The sequence below is a fragment of the Stegostoma tigrinum genome, chromosome 27 (genome assembly GCF_030684315.1).
Source record: "Stegostoma tigrinum isolate sSteTig4 chromosome 27, sSteTig4.hap1, whole genome shotgun sequence".
Taxonomy (NCBI): domain Eukaryota; kingdom Metazoa; phylum Chordata; class Chondrichthyes; order Orectolobiformes; family Stegostomatidae; genus Stegostoma; species Stegostoma tigrinum.
The window spans coordinates 9202173-9224914 of record NC_081380.1 but is presented as its reverse complement, the minus strand read 5'-3'; the positions used below and the strand labels follow the sequence as shown (position 1 = coordinate 9224914).

General features: G+C 43.3%; 1 protein-coding gene across 1 annotated transcript; it reads right to left on the bottom strand.

Moving 5' to 3' along the window:
- Positions 1-386: 386 nt before the first annotated feature.
- On the bottom strand, positions 387-22052 carry upk3b (uroplakin 3b). Its single transcript, XM_048556785.2, has 6 exons — positions 21858-22052; positions 9591-9752; positions 7353-7587; positions 6516-6604; positions 4496-4622; positions 387-3443 (listed from the first exon to the last, which is right to left on the bottom strand). Exons 1-6 carry the CDS (start codon positions 21910-21912, stop codon positions 3320-3322), a joined length of 792 nt encoding a protein of 263 aa, XP_048412742.1. The 5' UTR covers positions 21913-22052; the 3' UTR covers positions 387-3319.
- Positions 22053-22742: the final 690 nt, after the last annotated feature.

Genomic DNA, 22742 nt, shown 5'->3' with positions numbered 1-22742 from the left:
AATCAGGGCATGAAATCAGAGGGGCTATATAATTGAAGACTTTTATTGCAAACCCCAAAATTGCTGAGCGTCAAGGGTCAGTTAGATGATCAATTTGAACCACAACAATACACACATCAAGTAACTCATGGCGCGAGTATGGGAACAGGGTGTTTGGAGACTGGAAAGAACTCCTGATACCTCCAGGAATATTTCCCATCTGGAGAGCTGACAACCTTTTCCACCCCAGATATCCCAGCCCCTTGAGGCCCAGACAAGAACTAGAGCCTGGAGTGTCCAGTTAAAGATACTTCTCTCCTCAGAGGGCAGTAGGTTAAACAAAAAGGACAGCTGTTAGACCCTCACTTACTTAACAATAGTTAGAAGATAAATTCACAAGTGAACCGTTTTCTTGCTTAATCATTTTCTATTCAGAACAAGTTTACACATTCCCCACGTATTCAGATTGGTCAAAACATTTTCAATAATATAACAATATACAAAAGTAATAGATAAAATATTATAATAGAGATAAGGTATTTCAAAACAGGGTGGTTCTACTAACAGCTCAGTCTATCCTGCTGGTGGTGTATTGTGAGGCACACTGTAACACATTTAATTTTAACTGATTCCAGGAGAACCAAATACTTGGTAAATAGTTTCTCAGATTCTGCCTTCAGTGAGATTCAAAGTAAAGAGGAGTCAAAAGGACTATCTAGAACTAAAATGGCTCCTCTGTGCATCCCATTAATCTTGCTCCATCTCTCATTCTATTTAATTGCTGCTCATCTGTAATAATTCAGCATGAAGAGGAGGCAAACGAGATCAGTTTTCTAACATTTGCGGGGTTTTATTTGTTCATTTCCTACAGGATGTTGTTAGTTTGTCAATGCTTCTGAAAGGAAGCCTTTTTGCAAAGAAATGTTGGATAAACCCATGGAGGAAAGTGAATGAGAACTTAATGCACTACAAGGCTTTTTTTTGATTTATTTAGTGTATTTTGTGCCATTCTGGGTTGACTTGTAAACAAGAGTTAGGTTAGGGGGATTGCTTTCTCCTCGACCTCGGAGTGTCGCATCAGTAACAACAGTGACAACAGCCTTCACATAGTCTCCTGCTGTGGGGGTGGAAACTGCTACCTGTTTTGGGAGGCATTACTGACTGAATTTACTCTGTGGGAAAGTCTGGGTGTGAAATTTTGTGGGACAATGTGGGGGAAACGCCAAGATCCTTGATACTGTCAAGTATCAGCAAACATCTTAAACACAGCACGGGTATAAAGCTGGAAATGTTATATACAGGACTCTTTGGCTTTTCGAATGGAATTTATCCATAAAATTTCAATAATGAGAAACTCCTGATGTCGTCAACATTCAATGCCTCGCTTAAAATTTTTATATCTGCTAATATGGTGCCAATGCCCTAAACATATGAAATTCAAATGTATTCACAGTTGAGAGCATTAAGCAAGAATCTGAGATCACTTGTCATGTTTAAAATAGAAGGATGAAGTCAGCATTGATTCTTGGTTTCCACAGAACATTCACAATTCATTTTTTCTCATTGCCAAACTCATTAAATCTTAAAGCAAATCGCTTCAAACCAATCGGATCTAGTTTCAGATGCAAAGACATTTACATTCCAAGTTCTTCAGGTTATGATTTAATCACATAGCACAGAAAAAGACCTATTGGTCCAACTAGTCCGCGCTGACCAAGTTTCCCCAAGTTAAACTAGTCCCACCAGCCTGCTTTTGGCCCAAAGCCCTATAAACCTGTTCTATTCATGTACCTGTCCAAATGTCTTTTACATGTTGTAACTGTACCTGCCTCTATCACTTCCTCTGGCAGTTTGGCTTCAAAGTGTTGGAAAATGAGAGGCCACCAACATCTGGAACTGACTTTAAAGCAATGGGTTAATACTACTAACTAGTTTCCCACAGCGCAGAGCTGCGCATGATTGGAATGTGATTTGGATGTCAAACATAACCAACTGGGTTTCCCATCCCAAACTCCTACACGCACTCCTGTTCTGTGAAGCTCTGCATCGGGAATGTTTAATTGATCTAGCAGCATATGGCATTTAAAAAAAACAAACAGCTAAAAGATATTAGCTGTACGGGAAATATTTCAAATGGAAGAAATAAAGCATAATTCGCAAAATAAGGAAAGCTGACCGAGAGAAAATGGGACAATGGGAGGAGTATATGCTTTAGCCACTGGCTAGAAGATGTTCTTAGTCCACGTGGCGTCAAGGTAAAACCAACTGAGCCAAATTCTCACCTTGGCACAGTGATGCAGACACAAACGGGCCTTTACCTGGGCTCCAGGCATCCAAAGAAACAAAAAAACCAGTTTCTCAGAAATTAGTATAAACCCAGTTACCAGCCTAATTCCCAGGGAAAAGCAGCATCTCAGATGCTGAAAACGATAAGTTTGGGCCATATCTTTAACGTCCAGCCACCCCTCCCCCTTACTTGGTTGAAAAAGTGCAAAATGCTATGGGAAGAACATAAAGAGAAGGAGTCAAACTCAAACATATTGGGTTTGTGAATGACTGATTTAGATTCTAAATGAAACAAGATGAGAGCCAGAATCTGTAATCACGACCTTCTTTTCCTTTTGGGGTAACAATTAAAACTGTTCTCTAGGGCCAAAACAGCAGCTAGCTGGGAGTGGGATTGAAAGAGGTCTAAAACATTTACTCCTCCACTGTAAAGAAAGACTTTCTTTAATACTATATATTGTAAATAGTTGTTTTTGTACAAAACAGTACAGTACTGCTAACAAAAAAGATAATTTGTTGAAGCTTTTTGTCTTGCAATCATGACAAAACAGACAACAATTAATCATTGGTACATTTCCCAAGGCAGTCAGAATCAACACAATTTTAAGTTTAAATAAAACTTGGCAGTTAACTGTCAGTCATCATCTAACTGGTAATTCTCCATGTCAAAGTTTCTACCAGAGTGCACTTGCCAACTGATCAGCAGAGCCTTCCCAGACAATATAAAGGTTGTCCCTCTTGGCTTTGTCATTTTAGCAAACATTGTGTTGAGTGCAAGAAAAAAAAAGCTTCAACAAACTGATATTAACAATATTTTGTATTGCACTGTTATTCAGAAAGAACACTGGCATTATGTAAAAGGAAAAAATGTTAACCTTAAGGAGTTCACACCTCAACATTTGAATCATCAGCGTAAAGACACTTCATCATTCCAAACACCATAGCTACATGAGTATTCCACTGTAATTGTGAAATTGGGTAGTTGGAGAGACCAAGGAGGAATGAGGCTGCTAGATTCCTGTCCACAGTCTGTAGTTCAACCACAGACACTGCTTCACATCTTGCCCTTTGGGGTAATGATACCCGGTCTTTTCTGCAAGCTGTGAGTGTTATATTTTCGGAGGGAGCCAAACGTGGTTATAGGTTCAGGGAAGTCAGACGTGGCAGATTTTTTGCAACTGCAAGGAACAGAAAGATAAGGAAGAGTGTTAGTTTATATTGATACATTGCCTGCAATAGATTTGTAGGGAGCCGAATCAATGAATAGCAGTACACAACCAGTCAGACATTTCAGAAAACACTTATGGTTAAATCTTCTTCCTAATTTTTCCCTACGAACTTGCTGAAGCTGTTAACTCTGTGTTGGTGATCTCCATTACACTCATACACCTCCAAATGGGGGTTCAGAGTAGTCATGGGTTCTACTGAGAGTCATCATAGCCACAGTTACCTATGACCTCTTTTTAACAGTTATAAATTGACCAAGACAGCAATCATGAACAGCATACTGGATGCTCCTTTTTCTCCTTGCATAGCAGCAAGAAAGAATTTCACAGCAGAATCCATTGGTACACGAACTCAGAGCAGCGAGATGGAGTTGAGATTTTCTGGTCAGTGTAGGCCAAGTTTTGATATTGTTACTGCATATTAAAAAGAGCCCACTGTTCTGTGCAACGAGCAGCTCGGCTTTGAATGGGACCAGAGAATAAAATTGGTTGAAGTTATTGCTTCTAGTAGAGCAAAGGTTTTCTGATTGACTGAGAAGAATGATGGGAGACCTCAATTGAAACCTCAAGAGATGTAAGACTGGACAGGTTAGATGCAGGAAAGATGATGGTGGAGAATCCAGACCCAAGGGGTCATAGTTTAAAGATATGGTGTAGACGTTTTAGGACTGAGATGAGGAGAAATTTCTTCGCCCAGATAGTGGGGAGCCTGCGGAATTCAGGACCGCAGGAAGTGGTTTGAGGCTAAAATATATTTCCAAGGGGGTGGTTGATATAGCTCATAAATCAAAAGGAAATGAGGGAGGAGTGCCAGTTGCAAGACTATAGTATTGAGTTTGATGATCAGCCATGATCATATTGAACAGGATGGCAGGTTTGAGTCGTCGAATGGCCTATTCCTAATACAAACCTAAGTTCTCACATATGTTTCTATCATCCAGCTCTTAGCTGGTTCTGATCTGGCAATGGTTAGGATTGTCAAACTCTAGAAGCCGGTCACTTACCAAACCATGGCGAGCATAGCCACAAACATTGCCAGCAGCAGGAAGAGCAGAATGGAGAGAATTGTTGTTATGACAACCATCCCCCCACTGCGACTCAAAAAGGGGTCAATGGTATTGGGATCTGTAGCTGAAGAGAAAGAGAGCAAAAAAAATTGGTTCAAAATGCACCACTGGGATTCCCCACAGTTCGAACAATCACTAGGGAAATCTGGAAATACCTAGCAAAAAACTGGATCGAGACTGAAAACAGTCTTCCTCCACCTATTTCCCAGATGCTAAATGGATCTTTCCCTTCTCTGTTACAGATTTTCAAACGTTCCCAACTTGTTCCTTTAGTATCTTCCACAGAAAATTAAGCGTCATTTAGCCACTCTTAAAATGGGATCCAACACAAGTGACTGAGTTGAAGATGGAAACAACACGATGACTCTTAAACAGGAGCAATACATGGAGAAATATTTCCGGATCACGACTGGGGTTAGAGGAGGCGTCACCAGCACAATGGATTGAATGGCCTGCTCCCACACTACAGTTTCAATCATATTTTTTGGAAACTCTTCATTAAGTCCAGGCTCTGGTAAACCTTCATTGCACCCCCTCTAGCACTAGAACATCCTTCCTCAGATAGGGAGACTGAAACTGCACACAATATTCCCGGGGTGGTCTCACCAAGGCCCTGTACAACTGCAGCAAGAAATCCGTGCTCCTGTACTTGAATCCTCACTATGGAGGTCCGATATACCTACACGTTTACTTTCAGGGACTGGTATACCAGGACAGCCAGGTCTCACTGAGAAAGGGGGAAGGTGCAAAGTATCACCATTCAGATAATAATCCAATTTTTTTTATTACCTTCCATTTACCCACAGTACACTGCATCTGCTATGTATCTGCTCACTCACTTTGTCTAAATCACACTGCATTCTCCTCCCAGCTCACCCTCCCACCCAAATTTGGGTCAAGTGGAGATATTATACTTAATCCCCTTAGCTAAAATAATTTATACTGTGATTACCTGGGGTACTAGTACCAATCCGTGCAGTATCCTACTAATCACTGCCTGCCACTGAGGAAAGACACATTTAATGCTACTCTTTGCTCACTGCCTGCCAACCAATTCTCTATCAATTTCAGTACACCATCCCTCAATACCATGCACTTCATTTTTCATGCTAATCTCTTGTGGGAACTTATCAAAAGCGTTCTGAAATTCCAAATAAACCACATTGCCAACTCGACTAGTTTTTTTTTAAAAATTCACTTAGCAGGTGATTTCCAAGATTTTGACCCAGTGACAGTGAAAGGAAACAGCAATGTATTTCCCTGTCTCCTGTCCATTTCCATTTATAAAGGTTGGGGTGCATTAGCAAACCTCCAATCCACAGGAACTATTTCAGAATCTTGAAAGATGACCACCAACGCATCCAGGCTTTCTAGGGCCTATTTTTGATGTTCTTCTCAGACTGCTTCACTGCAATGCTGACTGTGGGGCACCAGTTCTGATAGTCACTCTTGCTGTGTGGAGTCAGAACAGATTTTAACTGAGATCCCTAGTTCAGAGATAGACCTCGCTGTGCGAATGCATTATTTTGGGGAGTTACACTACTCCTATCAATTGCCCTATAGAGTTATAGTATTACTGTTGATTAAGAGGGAAGATCAGAGCGTTAGCAATGTTACTTATAGTTACCAATTCAATATTGTTCTGTCATTATTAGTTACTGGTGGAATCAGATTTCATCCCACTCTTCAATCCTATGAGCAACCTCTAATTCTCAATTTCCTCACTTAACATCCTGCAACATAACAGGAAATCCAATTTTCTCAAAAAGAGAGGCTCTTACAGAGTCACACCTCATGTGGTGCACACTCAGGAATGGTGTAACCAGAGGAGACGACTTTGGTGTCTGCAGATGCACAATTCCACTGACTTTACCCTCCCCACCACCCCACAAGTACACACATTCTAGTTAACAAGAGACAATGGTTCTTGGCTTTTTACAACAACAGCAATACTTACCACTTAACAGCATGATCTCATCGGTAAATAGCGTTTCTGCAACAATATTGTTTGCACTTGTGTCAGTATCAATCAAAACATACTTCATTCTAAAACGAAAAAATAAATAAGATTAACCTTGAAAGGTAGCAACTTTCTTCCGCTTCATTAGAAAAACTTAACCCATATCCACCTCCTCGTACAATATCTCAGAATATTTAAAAATAGTCTACTATCTGATGATAAATGTTACTAAACTAGTTGACCAGAGGGTCATTATGTTTTGATGCATGGAATCAAATTTCACTGCAGTGAGAAAGCTCGCATTTCTCTTTCCAAACAGACTTCATTCACAGAATTTACTAAACTGCATTACATGACTGTTCAAAGTTGGCATTGCACAAAAATCAGTTTCTGCTAATACTGAATGCTATTCATTACACAGTTTTAGTTAGTTAATATTTAGAAGATTCATTACATGTCAAACATATAGCACAAGACAGCATGGCAGGAGTACCCAAGAATCCTCCCACTGTCTTCCCATGCCATTTTATCAGCTTTCCCACCTCATAGCCCATTACCAACAGCTTGGAAAATTCATGTTTTATAAGCACTGCGTTGGCTGCAAAGCATTTCACAATACCCTCAGTCATGAAACTCCATAAATAAGAGAGAAATCTTTCTTTCCACATTCACTTGGAGATGGTCAATAAATGCTTGCTCAGCCGGCAACACTACATCCCATGAAAGAACAAACAAAATACTGCTTACATGTGTTTCTACGGCGACTTCACTAACTTACAGCTTGGCATTCACTACCTGGCCATTAAAAAAAGAGTGATTCCTGACTTGGCTTACCGGAATTTTCCACCAGAAGGTAATGGTGCATTGCAATTGGGTGTTGTACAGGGCACTTCTGACCCAACTCGCAAAGTTAAGATCTGGCCAGGAATAGCAGTTGGTGGACAGGAGTAAACATTCCTTTTTGTTTTAACAGTGAAGTAAAAACCATTTGATCCAGTGAAAGCACCTTGGTACATAAAAAGTGAAGGATCCACAAATCCAGCTTTGATATTATTAAATGTTGTAACTCCTGAATTTGAAAAGAATAAAATTGTAAATCAGTCTGTGATGCAGGCCAAGACCAAATTTGTAAGAGTAGCAGAATTAAAAAGCAGGCCACTAAGTTAGACCTAATTATACTATATGTGACAGCTCCGATCCACATAAAATCACAAAACAGATGTTATGACATTGGAGAAAATGCTAAAGAGATTTGAAAGGATAATCCCAGAAAAATCAAATAAAAACCATCAATTCCAGCAGAAGTGTTTAAAACATCTACACTGTTGATACCAGAACTGAGAGATCAGGCTATCATAGAAGAGAATCATAGAACCCCTGCAGTGAGGAATCAGGCCCTTTGGCCCATTGAGTCCACATCAACCCTCCAAACAGCATCCCACTCAGACCTACCCCTCTACCCTATCGCTGTTCCACCTAGCCTGTGAATCCCTGGACACTATTTGCAATTTAGTGTGGCCAATCCACCTAACCCGCACATCTTTGGACTGTGGGAGGAAACCGGAGCACCTGGAGGAAACTCACGCAGACACGGGGAGAACGTGCAAACTCCACACAAACATCTTGAGGCTGAAATCAAACCTGCATCCCTGGCGCTATGAGGCAGCAGTGCTAACCACTGAGGCACTGTGCTGCTCTCAGTAATGGTTGAACAAGATCATGTTCTTGTCTTTCAAAGGAAAAAGAAAGAGAGAAGGTTGAGGGGTGTCCTGGAAGAGGCGTGATAGGTTAGACAAGATGCCTTTCCATTTTTTCCCCCAATTCTCTGAAGATTTGGCCAATATTTGTTCTCTATTTTCCAGCACTGGTGGATATTCTAGAGCTTGTGGCAACCACAGCCCTAAGGAGCAGTGAGGTATGGTCCCTGTCAAAGGCCTTTCAGCCAATAATAATGAGACTGGGAACTGGATCTAATCCCCTGGTATGCACTGTAGACATGTAAACATTGACTGTAATTGTAAGTGTGATGAATGACAGACAATGTCAGATGTTTTGCAATGTCAATGTTGAACAGACATGCAATTTTATAAAAAAAACAAAAGAACTGTGGCTGCTGTAAAATCAGAAACAAAGATGGAAGTTGCTGGAAAAGCTCAGCAGGTCTGACAGCATCTCTTTCTTTCTTAAAAAATAAGAGTGAACATTTTGGGCCTGGTGACCCTTCCTGATATTCTGAGGAAAACATTCAGGAGAAACCTCTTTCGCAAGGCACGCTTACAATGTGAAACAGCTGAGGTGAACAATATTCAGGGGCAGTCACTTAAGTCTATGAAGAGAAAAGAAGAAAGAAAGAGATAGATCTGGCTGTTTAAAACAGTGCAGGGTTAACAGTAGGTCTACGTATTGATTCAAGTCTGATTTTCCAATAACAGGGGCATCACTGATGTTGCTAGCCCCTTCTCCACCTAGAACACAAAACGCCCCTCTTCCCACCCTCCAACAGTTGGCCAGGCAATGCACTAAGCCTGACAAAAGAAGTTTCAACTAATCACTCAAGTAAACCTTGTCTGACCATCTTATGACAACTACACGGTCATTATTTAATCAAGTTTGTATTTCAAATCATAGAATCCCTACAGTGTGAAAACAGGTCATTCAGCCCAGTGAGTCCACATTAACCCTCTAAAACAACATCCCATCCAGACGTAGGGCCACACCCGATCCCCATAACCCCACAATTCCTGTGGTTAATCCAGCTAACCTGTACGTCCCCTAACACTACAGGGTAATTTAGAATGGCACATCCACCTAACATGCACATATTTGCACCGAGGGAGGAAACCCACAAGCAAGTTGATGTGAAATGTACACAGTTGCCTGAGGATGGGTTCCTGGTGCTGTAAGACAGCAGTGCTAACCGCTGAGCCATCATATCACCCCTGATTTAATTTTCATCAGCCATAAAGTATGCGAATTCCAGATCCAACACAATGGTCTCACTAGCCACCTTAACCTGACAGGAGATGGAAAAAGGCCTGAATGGTCACTATAGACAGAACAAAAGATGCTCACCTGTCGAGTTAGCCACGAGCAGCCAAACGTCACAGTTCACACAGCCTGTTCCTGAACTGTTAAACACGCAGAGCGGCTGTTCAAGTGCAACTGTTGTTTGTGTGATTCGGCCTAGTACAGTATCTGGCACAATTTCAGGGACATAAGAAATTTGTGTTATAGCTGCAAAGACAAAAAAGGAGAAAACCCAAAATGAATCATGAGCAATTTCTGTCAAACTGATTCCGTAAAGAGTGTTGTAATTTACTCCACCCAAAAGTGAAGTTCCTGGTGACAAAATTCTACCGACACATGGTGGAGAAGTATTTCATTCTCTGGTCAATGCTTCCCTTACACTGCCATCAACATGATGGGGTCAAGACACTTTTGTGTAGTTTACGTAACTAAGCCGATTTTGGCAGTCACTTTTACCAAATATAAGCACCTTATGGTTAAACTAAGACGTGATGTGGAGGTGCTGGTGTCGAACAGGGCTGGGCAAAAAGTCAGAAGTCACATGACACCTGGTTATAATCCAACAGGTTTATTTGAAATCACAAGCTTTCAAAGCCTCGTTCCTGTGCTAGGTGACGAACGGCAGGGCTCCGAAGGCTTGTGATTCCAAATAAACCTGTTGGACTGTAGCCTGGTGCCGTGTGGCCTGTGAAAATAAGATATATTAGATTTCCTGACTTTTCAGCTTCTCTTCTCCTCCCTCTAATGTCTGTAGATATTGAAGCAATATCAATGACACAGATGAAACAAGGATGCCAATGTCACCCGACCATTCTGTTAAAACACAATGCCAGTTGAAATGTTTATACCAGGAAGAGAATTCTAACTCAAATTCCAACTCCAGGAGCTGAACTCAGTATTGACTGGTTCTCACATCTTTAGCAATTTGCATATCTCTTGGAAATGGGCTAATTTTGATTTGCAAAGTTTAAATTTCAGGGGAGAAGAAGTCATTGACTGCTCAAGTTGACATGATGAGCAATTACTGGCTCACTTTAATGGGCAAAACCACACAACATTTGACAAAACAGCAACCAATGTCAAATTCTCAAAACAGAGGATTTCCTTCTGCCGTTACATTGGCTTCCTGTGTCACGAGTTGTGGGAAATATCTAAAATTGACATTTGTGTCCCTGCCACTGTATTCCTGCTGCACTCTGACATCTCTTTGCCTGTATCAAAACAAATTGCTGGAGAAACTCAGTAGGTCTGGCGGCATCTGCAGAGAGACAAAAACAGAGTTAACATTGAGTCCAATATGACTTCCTTCAGAAGTGTATCTTTACTGCTGTCTGTCTTGCTCTGTACCTACGCTAACTGCTTCTCTCCCCACAGACACCAGATCTACTGAATTTCTCCAGCAAAGTGAGTTTGTTTCAAATGTAGAGCATCTACAGTTCTTTGTTTTTTTTGTGTGCTCTGTATCTATACTTTTCACACCTTGTCCAAAAAAAAACTATATCTGTCAGTCTCTTACTTGCTCCCCTTTCCACTTTTGCAAGGACACAAGAAACTGGAACAGTAGGCCATTCAGCCCCTCAGGCCTGCCTCATTATTCCACAGAATCATGGATGATCTACCCTGGACCTCAACACTAGGAGTTGAGGGCTCTCTCCTTAATATATGGGAATGGGAGAAATAATCTGTATCCCAGTGAGAGCAGGCCAGGGCATTTCATCCAACCAACTGAACCCATGCTCCTCCTCAGCCTTGCAAGTACCACTCGATTGGGATTCCATGTTCTCCTCAACATATCAATTCCCACTTGGAACATTTAGGAGATACAGTGATATTATCATTGGACTAGTAATCTTAAGGGCCAGAGCTGTGGAAACATGGGCTTGAATCCCATCATGGCAATTAGTGGGATTTAAACTAAATTAAAATGAATCTGAAATTTATAAAGCTCGCTACTAAATCACAAAGCTAAGCCAAGAGGCCATAACGTAGCAGAGGGCAGGAGAGAGTAGAGCCTGGAGGGAATGATAGATAAGGGAAAGCACTCCGCAACCAAGGAGAGAGCATGGGTCAAAGTTGACTCACGTCAGGACAGAGCAGAGGATCCCAAGTGCAAATTGCAAAATGAGAGTCAGGTCGGTGTTCCCGTACTCAAGTGACAAATCCATTCCTCCACAATGAAGCACAAACTACCCAAATATAAGGTTTCGCAGTCATACTTTCCTACAAACCAAGCCAGATGTGTGGAAGAAAAAGAAAGGGGCAGAAGTGATTGCTTCTAAATTAAATATATTTCTCTTTTGACCCAATATTGAGGTATAAAATGAAAGATTGAGCAAAGAAGTCGACAGTCTATTGTCAGGGCACAAGTGTTTGAGCAAAGAAGTTACACAGACACTTCATGTCAAAGACTAAAGATACACTGACTGGACTATAACGTTTCTGTAATGGAGCCTGTATCATCCCTTTCCCATTCAGTCTCAGCACATTCCCATTTGTGCAGAGTTGACATTACTCCAAAAATCCTGCAGTTCAAAACAATCAATCCTAAACAGAAGGCTTATAGCTGTAACCACTAGACAAATAAAATTGCTACAACTTAATTGTTTTAAAAAAGGATTCCAGAATTTTTACCACTGTTTACGGAATCACATTCTGCAAGGCGACCTGCTGAAAACTGAAAGACAAATAGATTGTCAATTATTTGTTAAAATGAATACTTATGCTGGCAGTGCAATGGGACAGGAGTTTATTGGATATAAGCCGCAGCTATGTCTAGTAGGAGTCATTCTATACTGGCCGACAGGACCTATACTCACAGGTAATGAGATTACGATATTGTAGCCTAATTTCTGTTTGATAATTACTAAATGTATGTAAAACCTCAGGAGCTGTAGACTTCTGGTGTTTTCAGAGTGCTGCCTGCTTGACGGAAAGGGAGAGTCTTAAAATTCCAGGACACGAGCAGAACTTCAATCATTCTGATCTTCAGGACAGTTCTGACGTAAGACACCTTGAATTGTTGCTGGAAACACATTGGGACTTCCAAAAACGCTGGTGCGGCTATTCTAATCAACTCCTTCCCACCTCCTCCAGATAGAAGGCAGTTACTTCATCTGCACCCCTCCCCATCCTGCAGTTACATGAACGAAGATGTCATGCTCCTTCCATGGACGCCCTTAGTAAGCCAGGAATCTCCGAGATCCAGCCTCTTGGTTGTCCTGGAACCTATAGTCACTGCAAAACCCAGCCTCAATGGGCAGTCTTTGACATAGCCCAGTCTACAGCACTCCCTTTCCCCTCATTAGAGAGTTTACAAAAAAAAAATTCATTGGCAACACAGGCTTTTAGTGAAAACCAATTGGGTGTTTACATTCTCCAAGTTAGCGATAACAGTAAGTGAGCTAGTAATGCAAGGAGATTGCAACAGTTTTTCCTTTTACATTTCTAAAAATGGTAAGAGTGGGGCGAGAGTGGTTGCTGGGCCAGTGGAAAATGAGGTTGGAAAAGCAGTAATCAGGAACACAAAAATGGCAGAGAAACTGAATGGCTTCTTTTCGCAGTGGAAGACACCAGCAGCAAACCAGACCTTCAGGCCAGTCGGGCAGAGGTGATTGTAAACAGCCATCGTGATGGAGAAAGTGCTGGGGAAGCTAAAAGGTCTGAAGGTGGAGAAATCACCCAGACCACACCCCAGGGCTCTGATGGAGATAGCGGAGGAGATTGTGAGGCATTGGTGATCTTGCATGAATTACTGGAGTGAGTGAGGGTCCCAGCAAACTGGAAAATTCCTAATGTGACACCTGTGTTTGAGAAGTGAGGGAGGCAAAAGACAGGAAACTGCAGGTCAGTGAGCCCTGGTGGCTGGTAAGATTCGACAGACTATTATTAAGGATGAGACTGCAGAGTACTTGGAAGTGCACAGCTTTCTCAGCGGGAGGTTATACCTGACAAATCTGTTTGAATTGTTCAAGGGGATAATGAGCAAGTTAAACAAAGGAGAGACAGTAGATCAGTAGAGAGAACAGTCCCTCTTCCGCACCTACACAGGCCCCAAACCCCACCTCTTCCTCCGGTACATTGATGACTGTATCGGCGCCGCCTCTTGCTCCCCAGAGGAGCTCGAACAGTTCATCCACTTCACCAACACCTTGCAGCCCAACCTTCAGTTCACCTGGGCCATCTCCAGCACATCCCTCACCTTCCTGGACAGCTCAGTCTCCATCTCAGGCAACCAGCTTGTAACTGATGTCCATTTCAAGCCCACCGACTCCCACAGCTACCTAGAATACACCTCCTCCCACCCACCCTCCTGCAAAAATTCCATCCCCTATTCCCAATTCCTCCGCCTCCGCCGCATCTGCTCCCACGACAAGACATTCCACTCCCGCACATCCCAGATGTCCAAATTCTTCAAGGACCACAACTTTCCCCCCACAGTGATCGAGAACGCCCTCGACCGCGTCTCCCGTATTTCCCGCAACACGTCCCTCACACCCCGCCCCCACCACAACCGCCCAAAGAGGATCCCCCTCGTTCTCACACACCGTCCCACCAACCTCCGGATACAACGCATCATCCTCCGACACTTCCGCCATCTACAATCCGACCCCACCACCCAAGACATTTTTCCATCCCCACCCCTGTCTGCTTTCCGGAGAGACCACTCTCTCCGTGACTCCCTTGTTCGCTCCACACTGCCCTCCAACCCCACCACACCCGGCACCTTCCCCTGCAACCGTAGGAAATGCTACACTTGCCCCCACACCTCCCCCCTCACCCCTATCCCAGGCCCCAAGATGACATTCCACATTAAGCAGAGGTTCACCTGCACATCTGCCAATGTGGTATACTGCATCCACTGTACCCGGTGTGGCTTCCTCTACATTGGGGAAACCAAGCGGAGGCTTGGAGACCGCTTTGCAGAACACCTCCGCTCAGTTCGCAACAAACTACTGCACCTCCCAGTCACAAACCATTTCCACTCCCCCTCCCATTCTTTAGATGACATGTCCATTATGGGCCTCCTGCACTGCCACAATGATGCCACCCGAAGGTTGCAGGAACAGCAACTCATATTCCGCCTGGGAACCCTGCAGCCAATGGTATCGATGTGGACTTCACCAGTTTCAAAATCTCCCCTTCCCCAACTGCATCCCTAAACCAGCCCAGTTCGTCCCCTCCCCCCACTGCACCACACAACCAGCCCAGCTCTTCCACTCCACCCACTGCATCCCAAAACCAGTCCAACCTGTCTCCGCCTCCCTAACCTGTCCTTCCTCTCACCCATCCCTTCCTCCCACCCCAAGCCGCACCCCCATCTACCTACTAACCTCATCCCACCTCCTTGACCTGTCCGTCTTCCCTGGACTGACCTATCCCCTCCCTACCTCCCCACCTATACTCTCTCCACCTATCTTCTTTTCTCTCCATCTTCGGTCCGCCTCCCCCTCTCTCCCTATTTATTCCAGAACCCTCACCCCATCCCCCTCTCTGATGAAGGGTCTAGGCCCGAAACGTCAGCTTTTGTGCTCCTGGAATGCTGCTTGGCCTGCTGTGTTCATCCAGCCTCACATTTTGTTGTCTTGGATTCTCCAGCATCTGCAGTTCCCATTATCTCAGAGACAGTAGATGTGATCTGTTTGTATTTCCAGAAGGCATTTGACACGGTGGCATACACAGGAGGAAAGAGTCCATTGTGTTAGGGGTAAGACAAAGGCATACAGGATAGACGATTGGCTGACTGGCAGAAGGCAGAGAGTGAGGATAAAGGGGGTTTATTCAGGGTGGCAGCTGGTGCCTGGTGGAGTTCTACAGGGGTCCATGCTGGAACGACAGCTATTCACTTAATACATCAACGATCTGGATGCAGGAACTGAGGACATTGTTGCTACATTTGGAGATGACACAAAAATAGGTGAAAGAAACAGGGAGGTTGCAGAAGGACTTGAACAGGCCAGGAGATTGGGCAAAGAATTGGCAGAATACAGTGCGGAAAAGGGCAAGGTTTGGTACTTGAATAAGAAGAATAGCGGCACAGGCTATTTTCAAAGTGGGAAAAGGCTTCAGGGACCTGAAGCACCATTGAGAATTCTCAAGGTTAACAAGCAGGTCCGGTTGGAAGTTAGGAAGGCAGATGTAATGTTAGCATTCATTTCAAAAGGGTTAAAATTCAAGAGAAGAGATGTAATGTTAAGGCTGAGTAAGGCTCTGATCAGGTGGCATTTGGAATATTTCCAGCAGTACTGGGACAGTTGATGGAGTTGAAGGGGGGTCAGAGGAGACTTACACAGATGATCCCAGGGATGAAGGGCTTGTCATATGAGGAATGGTTGAGGACTCTGGGTCTGTACTTAATGGAATTTTGAAGGATGGGGGGGGCGGGGGAAGGGGAGCTTGTGGAAACTTACAGAATACTGAGGGGTCTGGATCAAGTTAACACAGAGAAGATATTTCCACTTGTAGGAGAGACTAGTACAGCCTTAGAGTGAAGGGACAACCCTTTAGAACTAAGATAAGGAAGAACTTCTTCAGCCGAGGAATCTGCGGAACTCATTGCTGCAGAGGACTGGAGACCAAGTGATTGAGCGTATTTAAGACAGAGACAGTTATGCTCTTGAAAAGCAAAGGGATCAAGGGCTGTGGGGAGAAGGCAGAATGGGGTTGAGAAACATATCAGTCATGATCGCATGGTGGAGCAGACTCGATGAGCGAAATGGCCTAATTCCACCCCGTGGCTGATAGTCTTAAGGAAGAAGCAACAATGTCAACATCCTTCCAACTTCACTTCCATTTAGCCCTCTCCCCCTTCAGAATCTGCATTGCCCTAAATGAACTTTGCATGTAAAATTAATCAAGTGGACAGCACTGGTGATGGACTGGCGATGGTTAACCGGTGACCATAATTTGGTGATGGGAAAAAAAAAGACACAGGTGTGCGTATAGGCATTTCTGGATACAGGGGAAAGAAGGTCAGCGAGCTGTTGGGTTGTAGTTCCTTTCAATGTTTGTGTGCGAACCATGGTGGACGCGAGAGAGGCGCTGTGCTACTAAAGGTAACAGCTACAATGAAGAGATAGGCATCAATTGCAGGTGGGACATCTGATGGAGTTAGTGTGGCACCCAACCTCCTCTCTGCCGTCAGTATTAACTCACTCAGAGGAGTGAAACATCAGACAGCAGGCAGGGTGGCATTGCCTGGCAGAGCATGGCATATCATTCACCATCTTGGTACAGTGGAGACAGCTTTTCCTGAGTCACCTACAGGTGCCAACCTCCACAGAAAGCTCTGTCCAGGCTTTGTCAAAAAAACCAGGGGCAGCTGCTTGTTAGCACCCACAGGGAAAAGAACTTCCCCTCTTCCTCTGGACAGGAGACCCTCTGAAGAAGGTGGAGTGAAAGCTTGCTGCCTGGTCTCTGACATTCCTGGTTGGCACAGAGAGCTAAGTACCTTTAAATCCCCCAGCAGACCTTAGAACCTCCTGCCCATAAGACATGGCATTTCACAAATGAAGAGTTAGAGTTGGCCTCTCAACGCTTTGAACCTATTCCACGCTTTAACAAGGTATTGATCGTTCAGATTTTAACCTCAACTTTACATTCTCACATAGCCCTAATGATCATTCATTCACCATTGTACCTATAGGTGAATATGCAATGAACTGAGAATTGATGTAATTGTGTGGGAAAAACCACAGGAGTGGCAGTGCCTCACTCAAAGCAAAGAAGAGAACATTTTGCTCGGAGTTTTAGTGTTGAGCTAAATAGGTCTTTCCCTCCCCTTTGACCTGATGGACTGGTGTAGAGCATTTGGATTCCACATGATAGGCTTGTTTAACGCTTAACTTCAACAATATTGTGAGACAGTTAGGGGAGAGATGTGATTTTTGTCTTGAAGCCTCACCATAGACTATGGAGCAATACAAGGCTCTCGGGCTCCGAAGTTAATGATAAAATTATTTCTATTCAGTGATGGGCTGCAGGCATCATTGGCAAAGCCAACATTTTTATTGTTCCTTGCTAATTCCATTTGAGAAGGAGACGATGAGCTGTGTAGTCTAGGTATACCCACAGCACCAAGAAGGAGCAATTTATTTTTAGGAAAGAAAGTACAAAAGGGAATGGCCTGACTAATTAATATTGCAATAAAGTTAAATGTGAAAATTTCAATCACATTCTTAATCTGTAGTTGTTACTGTATTACCAGACATTAAAAGTAATGATTAATGCTGGAGATAATTGTGGGAACTGGTGATTCTCTCACACTGCCAGCTTGCTCCAGCTTCGTAACCCATTACAAGTATCTGCTCACTTTGGCTCATCAATTTTGTTTCTTTTTTGAAAGCTCTCTACCAAGATCCAAGTGCAAAAAAGTCCTAACCATAAAATTGATGACCATTCAGCTCACTGAGTTCACTTATTTGTGGGATAATACACCTCGGCATTTAATTCCAAGCTTCTGCTATCCCACTCCAAGTTTCAATCACTCTCGGAGGAAAGACATACTTAAACCTCGAGATTAGTCCATGAACTCAAAACCCCTTTCCCTGGGCACTATCTCAGAGAGAAAGAGGACTTCCTCAAATTTGTCTGGCACCTAGTTGTGCCTATACGCCATTGTCCATTTTCCACGATCTTTGATGTAATTCACCATTATACTTAAAAAAGAAACTCCATTCTTGACAGAATTCTTCTTCTGTTGGGAAGAATTTTGCTGAGATAACCAGCAGTTATTCCTTCTGAATTCAGCTGCCAACCAGACATGAGTCAAACACCACCACCTCCACCGGGGCAGTTAGGGATTGGCAGTAAATGCTGGTCTAACCAGCAACACAAATTATTGGAGAATATCTTTAAAAAAGTTAAGCCAAAAATTTTCCTTAAGTTTCTCCTACTTTCCTCATTTAACTTCAACAAAAGCGTAGGGAAAGCCTGTGGTGTGTGCAAACCAGCTTTGTGTCAGTCAACTCAAAAAGAAGTTACGGTAGTACAGGAACGGCTCGGAGGAAGTTCCCAAACTTAGAACATTGTTTATACAAATGCAAATCCAAGTCTCAATCACACTACAATAAAATAGTTAAACCAATCAAAACTTCAGTTAAAAGTAATAGCTTCCAAAATGTCTACATACTACTAATGTCAAACACAATATAAAAGTCATCACAGTGTTACTCATTATGGAGGAAGAGGTGACTGATGGTAGTTTTACCAGAGGGTCACCACACCTCAAGCTGGGGGGTGGGGGAAGAGGTTGAGAAGGTGCCCCTTCCCTATAACCTCAGTTGGTGTGAGAATTGAATCCACATTGTCGATGTCACTCAGCCACACACACACACACACGGAAATGCCCGATAATTGTTCAATTTTCATTCATCTTTCACACCATATTTCCAAATCTCAAGTACTCATACCAAGTAACTTTGCAGGAGATTTGAGACCAGACTGATTCTTGAGTGAGAAGAGTTTAGTTGTGTGGAAGATGAGAATGTGTGTGATTGCTCTCCTTACAGCATAGATGGTGTGTTGGAAGGGTTAACAGAAGTTCAAGCTTATGAATAAATAATGAAAAATTATTCCCATGTCAGACAGATTGGAAACAAATGGATACTGACTGAATATACTTGACAAAGGAGGCGAGGTGAGGTCTGTAAGGAAGGGCAATGGAAGCAAATTCAATAACTTTTGAAAGAAGGGAAAAATTTTTAAAAGTCAGAATTGAGGGGAAAAACAGCAGCTATTGGAAAGCTTGAGGAGTGACAGATGACATCAGCTTCTTTAAAGAGCCAGTACTGACTCAGAAGGCTGAAGGGCCTTTTATGCAGTGACATTCCATGATTGCAATCTCTGTACAAAAGAAAATCTACACGAATACCCCTAGAGAAACCAGCTAATGGGCCCTAAAGAGGACATTGTAGCATTTTAACCTGGGTTTATATCTTTCCCTGGTTTCAGGAAAGCATCCACAAGTGGCTATCACTTCTTCCAGCATAGGGCCCAATGCCCTTTGGGGTCTGCAATAATTTTAAGGGATACACAAAATCTGATCCAGAAATCTACAGCAAAACAGTTCCAAACAGATGTCATCCTGATGTGCTGAGTCAGTCACTGAGGCCAGGCGGTCAGTGCAGATCCAGGTGGGAATTTTGATCCTCACATTTTTAATCCAAACCATTTTTCCTCCCTTCAACCCAGAGGAAATCAGATGTTTCAGCCTAATATTACAATGCCAAAGTACATAGAACAAGAAACAGATCAGTGACTCCACAGGCAATCTATCAGGGACAGTGCAGCTAAACAAGAGACAGCGTTAACACTTTGCAATGAAGTGCTCACAAAACAAATCAGACTCCAATCTTCAGGAGAGGGGAATCCAAACCAGGGAACTCCTGGTTTCCACCAGAAAAAGGAGGCAGCTTTCTTTTTTGGACTCGCACTCACATTTTTCCTCAGCTATTTCAGAGGCAGTTAAAAAAGTCAACCACATTGCTGTGTAGACCTGGCTGAGTAAGGATGGCTGAGTTCCCTTCCCTGAAAGGCGTTAGCGAACCTGATCAGTTCTTCAGACAATTGTCAATAGTTTCATGTCCATAATGGTTGAGACTAGTTTTCAATCCCAGAATCATTAATTGATTTTAAGTGCAAGGCGAGATTTGAAACCACAATTCTGAGGCATTAGCCTGGATTTATGGATTACTGGGTGATCCAGATTGTATTTGGGACTGGATCTCTGCAAAAGATTTTCCCACGATGGTTAGTGAATTTGAACGCGAGACCATTTTTCATACTTGTTGATTTATCAGACTATTTTTACTTGTTTTAAATCAATCCTGTCCCAATGTTTACTCATTTTAGCTAGATATCCACACATCTTAAAACTTGCTAATCCCACTGAGCAACAATTTTATGTTAAATTTATCATAAATGCACAATTGCCCAACTGTTATGCAAAACCATACACCATTTTATCTAGCAGGCTGGGGAAATTGGTGAAATTTACATAACAAAAGGAAACATGGAGGACCCCAGGGTTGAACCCAGTGACAGAGCTCCTCAAAGATAAATCATATTTTTGAAATAAAAAGCAGCAGCTCCTAGTACCAGGGCTAAATACTGCAGCACTGCATTGAATGGTATAAATCCGTCCAGCTCTCAGTTCAATTTAAAAATCTTATTCGGATTCAGGTGGTTGTTGTGGCAAAGATACAGTAATAATGGGCATCATGGAGTGCTATGGAAAAGCTGAAGGTGAGACATGTTCTTTGATGCAGTCGAGTGGGGCTTACTTGGCCACAGTTCGAGACCAGCACTTGGCTGTGGGTTTGGAAATGTGGACCAAACCAGGGAAGGACTAAGTACCCCCAAAAAGGACATCTCTTCTGTTAAACAACATCCAGTTGAACTGAAATTAAAAATTCCCTCAGAAGGGAATTCTAGTCTCCCGCTCGCAGGGTTCACACTCCGGGGATGACCTTTGCATCCCGGTTCCAGACAGAAACTGGGCTCCTTAACGAGAAGTAATGCCCTCTGCCACTTACAAACTGGAATCTAATTATAACAATGCATTATCCCATCAGGAGCCATTCGCTGTTCAGGATCTCTGCCCAGACACACACTCACAGGGGGAACACCGGACTCTGGCTTGCTTGCTCAGCAAGCAGGCACACCTCTGATGCTGAGATAATAAAGTGTGGAGCTGGATGAACACAGCAGGCCAAGTCGCATCTCAGGAGCACAAAAGCTGACGTTTCGGGCCTAGACCCTCCATCAGAGAGGATCTCTGATGCTGCTTGGCCCGCTGTGTTCATCCAGTTCTACAGCCTGTTATCTCAGGTATAGCTCAGAAGGACAGTGCACTGGCTCAACTGCAGCACGTTTCAATCCACACTGCCCTTCAGCTCACATGTAAATTCAAATCCACCCGAAGCAGCAACACGATTAAAGTCCAGCACAAACCAGGAGCAAAAAGACTTGAAATACGACACGTACAGCAAGGAAGGTTCACAAATACCTCCTCCGCCAATTGGAACTGAATTTTCCACACTTGCACTCAACCGAGCTTTGAAATTAACGCGAAAAAAATACCCTTAGAAGAGAACTTGCCAAGAAACTACAAGGACCCAACAGCGCCACTTTTTGAAAAATATAGACAGCGGTAGACCCTTTCTACAAAAAGAAAGGATCCGAGATTTCACAGGAGGAGGATGCAGACTGCAGAAGCAGGGTCTTTTCCAATGCCAGGCAGACTGAGCCCCGGGTCTACTTCAGAGAATTGCTCGTTATCCAGACTTTGTGAGATAGTTAGATAATTTTTTTTACCTGCACTTCTACCGCACAAAGCGCACAGCAACACAACACATAGCAAACGGTTCATCTCCAGGATCTGGTAAACTCACTCCCTCACTGTACCCTTGGTCTGAAATTCTTGCCCTGTTCCAACTTCTGCTCGATCTAATCCCCTCTGGCCCGGTGCGGTTCAACCAGGCTCTTTTGACGCGCCAGTTCCCCTGCTGATTGTGGTCAAACGAGTCGAACCTGCTCAGAAAGACTTGTGTCTTCCCTAAAAGGTGTGGTTTAGTCGCAATTAACCAAAACAAAATGTCACACACCACCTCAAAACCAGAGCAACTTTAGGTACCTAATAATCTACGTCAAATTAACTCTACTACCCCTGTCCCAGTGCACTTTAGTAGTTTCAGGAATTCTTTTCTTGGGAATATTACTACAATGATTTACCATCCCACCAACTTGCAGCTGCTGACTTCAGGTTCAGTCTGGTCTCTGGCTGTGAAAGGGAACTAGACATTGCTGTCGCAGAATTCAGGTGTGCTGTTATTAAATAACACAGGGCTATGTCCAATGTAGCAAGTTAAGCTTTTCTAAAGGAAGCAAGGTTGTGATTTTAAAAGATCCGTGTCATTGAAAAGGGATTTGTGATATTGCCAGACTTGGTATCCTCCTGAATGATTTTCTGCGCACATTGAACAATAAACATTCCACTGGGAATGCTGGAAAACAGCTAAACCACCCAGCCCACCTGGACACCTCCCTCTGGCCTTTACCTGCCCTCGGCCTGTTCACTGAGAACTGTCCACATGTCGCCTTAATTTCACTGCCCCCTCTCCCATACCCATTCGAACCTAAAGGGGAGGTAACAAGGCGTGGAGCTGGGTGAGCACAGCAGGCCAGGCAGCATCAGAGGAC